Raw genomic sequence first — 12,424 nt, forward strand, 5'->3', positions numbered from 1 at the left:
ACATCCCTAAACACACACACACCCCTCAGAACTTCATGTAATGTGTCAGGTCTGTCCATTTCCAATTATGCTGCTTCAATCATCACAAAGCTAAGTAAAATGTTGCCACATTCCAGAAAATTTTTTATAGTGTATTTTGTCATTCGGAGTGTCTTCTTAGTTTTTTATTTGTCTCAGACTTTCTCACAAATCTGCACAAGGCCTACCTGCAGATAGCCCAGTAATCAATGCTGTGGTTCTCTGTGAATTTTACGTATAAAATGAGTGAGGTAATTTAACCCCAGTAATCAATGCTGTGGTTCTCTGTGAATTTTACGTATAAAATGAGTGATGTAATTTAACTCCAGTAATCAATGCTGTGGTTCTCTGTGTATTTTACGTATCAAATGAGTGATGTAATTTACCCCCAGTAATCAATGCTGTGGTTCTCTGTGTATTTTACGTATAAAATGAGTGAGTAATTTAACTCCAGTAATCAATGCTGTGGTTCTCAGTGTATATTACTTATAAAATGAGTAATGTAATTTAACCCCAATAATCCATGTTGTGGTTCTCTGTGTATTTTACGAATAAAATGAGTGATGTAATTTAACCCCAATAATCAATGCTGTGGTTCTCTGTGTATATTACTTATAAAATGAGTGATGTAATTTAACCCCAGTAATCAATGCTGTAGTTCTCTGTGTATATTACTTATAAAATGAGTGATGTAATTTAACCCCAGTAATCAATGTTGTGTTTTTTTGTGTATTTTACGTATAAAATGAGTGATGTCGCCTTTTTTTTTGTTTCTCAGTTCTTGATATTGAATGTTGTGACAGGAAAAACGTCAAATTATGGAATATGTGTACCTAATCAGTAATAAACAGTCTAAAAACGAACCGTTAATGTTAGAAATGATAAACCAAATATTTTGCTTAGCGTTGTTGTTTTAGCGCAGACCTTCATAATGGGCTATCTATTTGCGCTCTGTCCACCGCAGGGACTCGAACTCTAGAATTCAGCACTGTAAATCCGTGGAAATTCTGAAGGAGAGAGATACATTTGCTTGGGTGTCGTTAAACACAAAACCACATAAGAGGCCCATCTCGGGTATCGAAACCTCATTTTTAGCGCTGCAAGCCCGAGTCTTACCGCTGAGCCACCTGGTGGCAACAGAGAGAATGGAAGTAGGTTTGTCTGTGTAGTGTTTAAGAATATCCTTCTTCGATTTTTGACGACTAGAACCACATCACTGGGAAGCGAAATCATTAATACGTGGAAATCCTGAGAGAGGGAAGGTGTGTAATATTTAAACCACATTTTACTTAGCTTTGTGATGATTGAAGCAGCATAATTGGAAATTGACAGACCTGACACATTACATGAAGTTCTGAGGGGTGTGTGTGTGTGTAGGGATGTACGGTGCTATCTGTGTAATATTTAAATCTACACTAAATCTCAAGCATTAATATCATGTAGGCCGTTTTACAAAAGCTATTGACTAAAGCTTAGTTGATTAAATTAACTCTTAATATAATTGTTTAATGATCTTTAGGACATTTATTTTTCAGCCATGATTTTCGTGTGTGGGGTCTTACTAAAGGATTGTATTTTATTTTGATAATCTTAACGTACGACGAATGAATTAATTATAAGATAAAAGGCTTAAATTCATTATAGCTAAACATAATAGAATTATTCAAGTTTCCACTAAGTAGTTTATTAAGCCCTGAAATTCGACAGGAAAAAGTATAGCTTCTAATTTTTTATCACCAATTTTAACTATTTAAGAATATCTCAACATTTATAATCACTTTCGCAAGAACTTTAAATAATTTTTTATGTGAAATATAATTCATCAATCGTATTATCTGTATTTGAGGAAGTCATCTTCCATAGAAAATCAACTTTTTTATAATTATTTCCAGTATGCTTTATTATGCATACTTAAGGACTAAATGTTTTAAAGATAAAAAAAAATAGTACACAAATTTCTTTTGAAGTGATTCGTTGTAAACATTAAAGAAATGAGTGCACGCCAAGTCATAACTTAATCTTAATAATCCGGAGAGAACAATGAGAGTAAGTTAAAGGATCTCAACTAATATCGATAAACACAAAGTAGTACGATAACTCAAGTAAATTTTACCAAAGTCACTTACTCTCTGTCTAAAGCTAAACACTCAACACCAGGCTCCAGTGCTACAACGTTGGCGGTTCTTCTTTCTTCTCTGTAACAATCAAGTTAGATCATAATCCATTCAGAAAATAAACAAAACACGGGATTAATGACAAAATGTTTACTTTCTTCGATGTTTTGTTTTTGATTTGCTACCGACATATGTATAGTACATATGATTTTTCTGTACACAATGAAATCTCTATACAAATTCCATAAATTAGCATGAATTTGAGTAATACTACTGTAGTAGTGCCGTATTTGTGAAATCTGTATGTATCTGTTGCTAATTAATTTTAATTTCAGATACCAAACCTTTCCTCGTTTATTGGATCAGGATTAGAGGAAGGAGCCATGTGGGCCAGAATCCTCAAAATGTACCTTCGACCTTCATTTTTATTAGTTTTGGTGCAATTTTAAAACCAAAACCAAAAATGCTTTTAAAGTTTTTATTATAAGAATTCTGTTCATAGAATGTAACAAATAAGCATTACATTCTGGTGGTGATTAACATGAATTAAACATATCTTCATTCGCAAAAGAGAAAACACTATAACTTATTTATATCACTGAATAATATTTTATGAGTATATAAATTGTGGGTATTATACTTAAAAATCAGAAATTCAGTATTTAAGTTTCGGATGTCATTTCTAACCATCTTAGCTTGACTGATGATAGAGAGTTGACGAAAGGATTTTTTTTTTTTATAAATATTTAGGAATGGAATCAACTAGTTGTATATTTTGTTAACCTCAAACTTTCTCACTGTGCAACAATACAAAGGGTGTACTTGTGAACAATGTTCTAATCAAATATTGATATTGTTGCAGTTTGTTTGTTGCAATATCTGTTGTTCTTCTGTAGTCTAAGCATACTTGGTAATCTAAAAAAGTGGTGTGGTTATAAATAATTTTCTAATGTGATATTAATAGTGCAACTTTGGAACCAGCTGTATCTACAGTAATAATAAGCCTAGATACCTAAAAGTATCAACGTTAAAAAATCATGAATTACTTACTTTAGGTTTTAATGATAAATGAATATAAATAAATAAAATACTTAATACAGTAGTATTAGCTTATTGTATTTTTTACCACAACCTTTCTTAGTCAGTCCGTGACGGTTTTTCCCAGAAGGAAGGTGTATAATAATATTTCAACCACATTTTATTCATTGTTCAGGACACGTTTCGCTCAATACTAGAGTTCATCAGGCCGGCTGGGACACAATAAAGATAGTAGTGGTCGGATTTTGTTATAATTATGCTTCGCCCACACACCAGAACAAATAAAATACTTGTCCATATCAACCCGTGTTGGTCAGCGGTAAGTTTACGGACTTATAATACTTAAATCCAGGGTGGAAAGAGTGCAGATAGACGATTGTGTAGCTTTACGCTAAGAAAACAACAACATCAACATGTACTGTGATGAATTGTCTACTACAGGCTTTCGTAACGATAAAGTAAATAGATAAATAAACATATAACCATTTTTGGTGTTGTAAAATAATGATAAAGGTGTGCTTCTAGAAAATGTTCTAATGGGATATTATTACTGTTGCAACTTTGTAATGTCTAATGTTTTCCTGCAATCTAAGGTTTCTTTTTAAACCAGATTCTAATATAATATCGTTAGTACTATTGCCGTTTGAAATGTCCAATTTTCTCCTGGAGTGCAAGCTATTTGTTTGTTGTTGAATTCCGCCAAAGCGACTGAGGGCTATCTGTACTAGCCGTCTATAATTTTCAAGCGACGGGCAACAGGGAAGACAGCTAATCAACAGCACCTAACGCCAACACTAATAAAATTCTAATCCAACTTGAGCGTCACTTTTATAATGCATCCATGGCCCCAAAATGCGGAACAGTTTTTTTTTCAGGGGGGGGGGGATAGTAACGGGGTGTGAACCACGGAACCTCGGATACACAATCCGGCACGCTAACCAATGGTCCACGTACAAGCAATTTGGTATATCTAAAGTAATCTTTAGGTATAAGCTTTTCTACAGAGCCCCGCTTGTCATTTTTGTGTACTACAATCAATATTAGTATATAGCTAAGTGGCAAAGACAAGTGATAATACTAAGGATGACTACATTAATTGCAGTTAATTCTGTTCAGCAGGAAGAATAAGGTATTGAAGACTTTACTGTAGTACATTGTCATAAGTACTGTTGAGAAGTGGTTTGGTTTGTTTTGAATTTCGCGCTAGCCGTCACTAATTTAACAGTGAAAGACTAGTCATCACCAGCCACCGCCAACTCTTGGGCTACTCTTTTACCAACGAATAGTGGAATTGACCTTCAATTATAACGACCTCATGACTGAAAGGCGAGCATGTTTGGTGGTTTGGTTTGTTATGAATTTCGCGCAAAGCTTCACGAGGGCTATCTGCACTAGCCGTCCATAATTTAGCAGTGTAAGACTAGAGGGAAGGCAGCTAGTCATCACCACCCACCGCCAACTCTTGGGCTACTCTTTTACTAACGAATACTAGGATTGACCGTCACATTATAACATCCCCACGACTGAAAGGGCGAGCATGTTTGGTGTGACGGGGATTCGAACCCGCGACCCGCAGATTGCGAGTCGAGCTCCCAAACCATGTCGGGCCCATGTTTGGTGTGATGAGTATTCGGGTTTGCGACCCGCAGATTGCGAATTGAATGCCCTAACCACCTAGCCATGCTAGGCCTATACTGAGAAGTGATGCAAAATATTACTATATTGAATATTATTGCAAACTTTACGTACTTCAATCCCAGTAAAGCACCTAACATGTTTTATTTTCACTTGTTAATCGCAAAACAATTTTACTAGCCTTAAGGGTATCGTCTGATAGAGAAATAATATACCTAAACTGAAATTGAATTTTTAACTTAAAATATAAAAATTTGTGGACCTTTGCTTTCGAGGAGAATATGGCGCCAATGCAATGAACAATACCAACTGACAAGGATAATGTTTAGTTATGACTTACCTATGATGCCTGACAACATCATCGTATTGTTTGTCTTGTAGCTCTTGTAAGTCTCCAATTAGTTGATTGAACGATCTAGATATTTAAACAATAATTCACTTTACTTGTTTTACCTCTTATTATTTAACACCTATCACTTATGCTAAAATGTTTCATCTTGGTAAAAAAAAAAAAAGAGGATTTTGGTTTCAGATATGTTATTCAAAACGGTGGTATAGGCTGATATTTCACTCTATACCACAGCAGCAGGTAGATACTTCAAAACTTAGCTACAAAGCTAAATAGCCTCAAACATTCCATCATTACGAAAAAGTGTGCAAAACGTATAAACAAGGTCTTACTTTATATTGTATCACATACATGAAACATCGTAAATCTTATGTGAATAACATTCTTCATCATTGACCAAGTTAGACTGCCGATAGCTGAAACAACTTGAAACTATTGTTCTTAACTGGCCGTGTTATACAACAATATGCTTCATATATCAGTTTGTAGTATTGTTTTCGCGCAGCAGATGTTTCGAAAAGATAAATTAATTCTTCAAATTTTGCAAGAGACATTTTTGTTTTAAAATTATTAGTCGTGATGAACCATCTGGAGCGTCGAAAGACTGCACGAGTCCCGGGGCAAACATCCTCGCCCTTTAGATATTCTGTGTGACTTGGCTCTTTCGAAATAATTTAGCAGTTGTATAAAAATTTTAAAGCTTTGTTTTAAAAATTGAAGAAATGAACCTTTTTTTTCTTTCTGACTATCTCTGCACATCCTCATTTTCTGGGTTGGTTTATTTAGGTCATATACTTATCGCACACAGTCACGCATTTGAATGAGAACGATTTTTGAACTAAGACTGACAAAATTCGCATAGAAGACGACTTTGATTTTCCCATAATTATATGATAATGTTATAATTTTGTTTTAAACTTAGTTTGAGTTTAGATTTCTTTGTATTTTGGAATTGCTCTAAGTGGTTTACCACGTTTATTTCAGTTTTTTCTTCTAAGTGCATATAGAACGATCTAACTCTAATGAGATTTGGAGGACTTAGAAATGGTAAAGAAGAAATATGCAGAAATATTATAACAGTCATATTCATTGTTAAGTCTTGTGTCGCCGAGAATTATACAACTTTCTCGTACATTTTCTTTCATTTCGACCTTAGTCCCATCGAATTAGGTGTCGGCTGGTAATTTTGTAAGCCAAAAATTTGTCCGAAATATAGGGCAAGCACATTCGATGGATTCGAACTAGCGCCCTTCTGATGGCGAGGTGAGCGCCTTACCCACAAGAACATGCCATGTGCTATATATGTAAAAGCATGCCTATTATGTAAACACTTGCAGCGTTCTGAAACTCGTTGGTTACCGTTCAGTTGTAACAGTCAAGTTACTGATTTCTGCAAGATAGACAATGGAAACAGTTGTCTCACAACATTTATTCAAATTAAGCAAAAAGCTACACAATGGGCTATCCGTGCTCTGCCCTCCACGGGTATCGAAACCCGGTTTCTAGCGTTGTAAGTCCGCAGACATACCGCTGCGCCACTGGAGGGGGGTATTCAAAGGGTTCATCAGTTAGATGTGACTCAAAATAGGTTCTTTTGTTCGGACTATATATTTTGTTGTTGTTGTTGCTATGAAGAGAAAAAAAATTGTCGGAAAGACATTAATTAATGAAACCTATAGCTTAACATCAACTGACTAGCTGAGATTCCAATCCTTCAACATTAAATGTTTTTTTGTGAAGAAAACCTGTTTTTCATTTGGTTTATTGACAATAGATTCCTTTACAAGCCTCGCTTTAATTGAAACATTCTCCGTTGCAGTATTAGCAATAATAGTTTTTATAAGTTGTAAATAACTGATGAATAAGCAAACATAAGCTAAGCTCTTTCTTTGAATTTATATGCCACAAGCTATATACAGAGTAACTCTCCTCTTTCAATCAGCTTCAGTAGAAGTGTTTTTATTACAATTTAACATGAATCATAATATCAGTTTCTTGTCCAGCTCGATTAAATACAAGCTGTTATAATTGTTATAATTCCAACTTATTCTTGTTTATAACTCTTAACTCCTAGCTAAATAACATAGAAAAATTAATCAATAGGCGGTACCTTCGTTTTTTTAATAAATTGTTTATTGGTTGTTGTTTTTAAACTACCAGATAAAAGTAACGAAAAAGTGAAATCTAATGTGTTTGCTGGTTTTCATTTTACAGTTTTATTTGTTATGTTTGAAAAGTTGAGGCGTGATGAACTACAAAATTTGTAAAAAAGGTAATATGTTATTACCTGTCTCGAAGTATAGTCCAGACTTCGCCTCCTAAACATGCTTCCATCATCATGTATACGTACTTTTTATCTTTAAATGTTGTGTATAATCTGGAAAATTATGTAAAAGGAGAGTGCATATAAAAACGATACTTGAAATCTGTTTGAAACTAAATGCATTCACACTAATATTAACTAAAATATGCATTTTGTTGTATCACAATCGTTTTCTCTTGCACATTCTCTGCTTTAAACTAAGAATTATAAAGTTGCACTAAATCTTTTTTCTCCGATAAAGTTAATAACATGTTCATTAAGTGCTAGAAAAATTTCTGAATCATGTATAACCTTATAAAGGAATCATTATGAAACACGATTAGCATGTAGTAATACATGTGACTTGTATAATATACTTGATTTCAAAAGGTACCTGCTAATACATCTATGAATCAACCCCGAAGGCAAACATCCTGGATATAATTATATTTTATTTGATTTACATTAAATAAAAAAAAAGATGTTACAAAATATTTGAAGATAATTCATTTGTGACAAACAGTTTGTTGAATACCTGCAAATAAATGGATGCCGGCATCCCATCATGATTGACTTTTCACTGATAATGTGTTCCTGCTGCTGAGTTTCGACGATATGGGACTTTTTTAGGCACTTGAGAGCAAAGGTCATACTCTTGTCCAGCGTGTATTGTACCTACCAGATGAAGAAGGTTGTGATGATGCTAACTATGATTGTGAATGGATGTCACAAATAAGATAAAGAGGTAAGCTGTTCGTGTCTTTTCGTTATTCATTGTCGTCAACAGATATCGCTGTCTGTACAATATAATAGTTTCGGCAAGATCTCAATCCTCAAATTACCGACACTGTTCACTACTGGTGGTGTCTAAATATTGTAACATAGGGAGTCATTTTATGTTTTTTTCCCTGTTACAAAAGTCACATTAAGAACTAAACAAAAAGAAAATTGCGGAATCATTCATTTTCTATGCAAGGTACATTGAATTTTCAGCAGTAATTAATGCAATTAAGAGCAATATTGATAGTTGTTTTACTTAATTTTCTTTTGTGTGATGCATATATTATCAGGAACCTTGTAATCAACAGAGTTATGGACCCACAAAAAAGTTGTTGCACAAACAGCTTAGAAATATGCATTTAGAAAAACCGATGGAGTCTTCATCCATCAGTAATTATGAGGGTTAAGGGTTCAATAAACAAATAATTTTAATATAATTAAAACGCTGCAGCTTAACATCGTTATCAGATTAAAAAGCATACGATGCTTAAAATGTTATACTCTGTTTAAATCAACTGATAGTGACAAACACTTGGGATATGGCTGGTACAAATATTTCTCAAGGCACTGACAATTTAATATATCAATAAATGAATCTTCCAAAACATCTTGGCTACTATTTACAAAAACATACACACAGTACCTTCGAATTAACCTAACGTAAAGAATGTTCACACACATACACACAGTAACCTTCGAATTAACCTAACGTAAAGAATGTTCACACACATACACACTAAAGAGATATTCGTGAAAACAGTTGCTCCTCACCTGTCCCCCACTGGGACAGCGGTAAGTTTACGAACTTACAATGCTAAAATCTGGTGTTCAATGCCTCGCGGTGGACACAGCATATTGCCCAATGTGGCTTTGCTCTAAAATAAATAAACAAACAAGCTTCCCACCGTGGAGTTAATTTCCTGTCAGACAATATAGAACTAACGCATAACAAAATGCTTTGCACATACATTTAAGTATGAGTGTTTGAGCTACTGAAATCAGTGTGAGGAAATTACCAAAGACTAATGTTATTATACGGATTCGTAATTTTGTTGATACCGAAGTTCATTCTTGAGCTGTGCTCTTAACCCTAGGGTTAATCAATAATCTGTGCTATAAAACTATGAATATTTTAAAATATTCTTATCAAAGATACACACGCAAAAGAAGTCGAACAAAAGTTGGCCTGTCGAATGATCAACTACTAGCAGTCCGAAAAGGCAACTAACAGCCAGTGAACAGTTTGTCATTCGATGGCCAGCTGCCAATTTACCAATTTAGTCACATGGTTCACAACAAAAAAATAAGAATAAGCTTAAATTTACAGATTTTGTTTGTAAAGATGAGATGATATAAAGATGGAATAACAAATCTACACTCTTTACAGATTATCAAATGTTAGTTCGTTTGTTGTTAAGCGCAAAGCTACACAATGGGCTACCTGTGCTCTGCCTACCGAAGTTAGACTAAAACAAACAATTGTATCTAAATTAAAAAAAACTTAAATAAGCCAACATTTTTTTTTATTGTTCAGTTAAACATAAATTCAGCACATTCTTTCAAACTTACCAGCTCAACTCTTCCAAATCCACCAATTCCTAATGTAGCTATGACATCAAGATCATCCAGTCGTATTTCGGGATATTCTGATATTTGTTCGGTTGGGATCGACGTCACGCTGCTTGGCCTACAAATTCAGTAACACAACTATACATTGTAATAACATATTTGCCAGAGATATTCGAGTGGTCAAACATTTTAAAAGACTTATTCAGAATTCTAAGTTTAAAAACTTTGTCCTTTTTTCGTAATTGATTCAGACAGGAATTGAAAATCTATAATTGTTTGTTTGCTTGTTTGAACTTAAGTACAAAGCTACACGATGGGATATCTGTGCTCTGCCCACCACGGGTATTGAAAACCGGTTTCTAGCGATGGAAGATCTATTGTAAACAACGGCACAACAGCTATAGCAGAAACCATTTCTTTAATTGGACGTTTTGGAACTTATAAATTGGATTATGGAAGAGCTGTACTGGTAACAAATTAAAAGTGTGATATAAATACATGAATAGTAATTTACATAAAATGCATATACATATCAGTGTAAATGAAGACGTACTAACACTTATGACTGGGTAGAACAGAGAAATTTTTAAGTTAACTGGAAGAAACTGAGGTTACTATTCAAGATTGGGAGTTTATTTATAATTAAATATCTATATAGGTAAAGTTTCTATATTAGTTATATGTGGGTAATATTTATAATTATAGGCTAGTAATCCTTTTGTTATGTATGTGTATTTATGAATTAATATATAACTACGGACTAATCATACTTATAAATTGATTAGAAATATGTGTGGTTATAAGTTATAGATGTGTGATATCTGTGATATTGATAAAAGATCTAAAGAGGCTTTACGATAGTGGCAATAAGCATCAATTGATTTTTATTGAATTAATGGCACACACACACACGTTAGGCATGGTTAAATTCAAACACACTTTTAGAATTTGAAAATCACGAAAAGCTTACATCATTAGTCCATTATATAATAATTTTAGATATTTGCTGGGATCCCTACACACAGTTTCTTTTTTTAACGTTGTTAAAGGTAATTATGACTTTTTTAATTTTTTATCTCTACACCTAGCTGCACAAGCCTTAGAATTCCCAAGCCTTCAAACATAATATTACAACATAACTTAAAGCTTATACAAATATCAGTAGTTTTTGATATCAAGTAGTGCTGGGGTATTATCATGTCACGAGACGGCATTCGATGTGGCTTTTCAAATAAACACTGGACCTTCTCAGGAATTAGCCAAGAGATAATGTTAAAGTGACTCTTAAACAAAGGTGTACGATATTAATGATTAGAGTCTTAAGCGATTTAAATCCCATAAGCAACACAAAGTTTACCTTAGCTGACAGTCAGTTTGTACATCTAGATAGATCCGATGTTTGGCTTTATAAATATTACTTTTTAAAGATATAGAAATAAACTATCCATTTCCCAGTTAGTATTAACTTCCACATTTAGTTATTTGTGTAAATTTTTACCTGGAAGACAGACGTAGAGATAGATAATGGGAAATAAGTACATTAATAAAACTTATATTGCTTTTGTAAAAATTGTACTTTTGGGTTGTAATGAATAAATAATGACGTACTCAGTACACCACAAGTTCGAACTGGGTAAAGTAGCCACTGTAGATTTATTACCATAAATCGTAAAATGTTTCAAATATAATATATGAAAGCGTCGCCTCCGTAATACCAAGTATTCTAAAACTGATCTACATTTCGCTCTTCGTATGCACGTTATTAACTTTTCGTTCTCAAACTGTGTAAACATATATTCTAATAGAACTAAGAAATTAATCAAGGAAATATCCTGATATCTAAATAACATCCGATATAACTCGGAGACTTAAAAGATTTATAAAGTGATCTTAAAATATCGTTTTTTCTTTTACAAATTGGGCCATTTAAATGTACCCATTTTGCACGGATAAAAATAAGTACATACAATTGAGTTCATGTAACCATTTTCTCAGATAAACCATCATACTGATAGTTCACAATGGGTTCTTTAGAACCAAATGTGTTAAATATCGGACAAAAAATAGACGAAATATCAAATGGTTCACAGGCCAGCCGACAGGGGGAAAAGGGGCAACTGCAAAGGGGCCGGGCGAATGAAACCTTGTTATGCCATAAAGTCCGCAAAGCTCTTTTAAGCTATATCTTCATTTAATCATAAAAAGCGTAACTTTTGGCTTTTCTTTGCATATAGATGCTTGATAGATTAAGAATGACTGAAATAATAATTTGAGTAATAATTAATTATGTTACTTTATAGAGTTAATAGATATTTGTTGTTACTTTATTAACGTTTTTACCCTTATACTGGGAGCTAAAAACGGTTGCTGCTATGTTTTTTTCTTGTTTATGAGCTCGTTGCTGTTCTAATTTAGGACCTTTTTAAAATAAGTTTTAAAAAATGTTAAAAAACAGAGAGAAAGCCTGGTTCACACCATAACAGTCATTGTTCATTGTTATCGAAAAACTATAAAACACAGTGTGTATCTGTCTGCCTGTCTCTTGGTTACGCAATGATGTCATAGCAACTTGGTGCCCGGCATGGCCAGGTGGTTAAGGCACTCGACTCGCAATCCGAG

At 33.7% G+C, this 12,424-nt stretch overlaps 1 protein-coding gene across 1 annotated transcript in view; it reads right to left on the reverse strand.

The window, feature by feature from the left end:
- LOC106460031 (cGMP-dependent protein kinase 1-like) overlaps nt 1-12,424 on the reverse strand; it is a 113,905-nt gene that overhangs the window by 10,469 nt on the left and 91,012 nt on the right. The window contains exons 10-12 of the mRNA XM_022386202.1: nt 9,806-9,923; nt 7,992-8,131; nt 7,442-7,531 (exon numbers count right to left, since the gene is read on the reverse strand). Coding sequence (XP_022241910.1) covers nt 7,442-7,531; nt 7,992-8,131; nt 9,806-9,923 — 348 coding nt within the window. The remainder of the gene's footprint in view (nt 1-7,441; nt 7,532-7,991; nt 8,132-9,805; nt 9,924-12,424) is intronic.

The sequence above is a fragment of the Limulus polyphemus genome, unplaced genomic scaffold (genome assembly GCF_000517525.1).
Source record: "Limulus polyphemus unplaced genomic scaffold, Limulus_polyphemus-2.1.2 Scaffold1, whole genome shotgun sequence".
In the NCBI taxonomy this organism is placed as follows: Eukaryota; Metazoa; Arthropoda; class Merostomata; order Xiphosura; family Limulidae; genus Limulus; species Limulus polyphemus.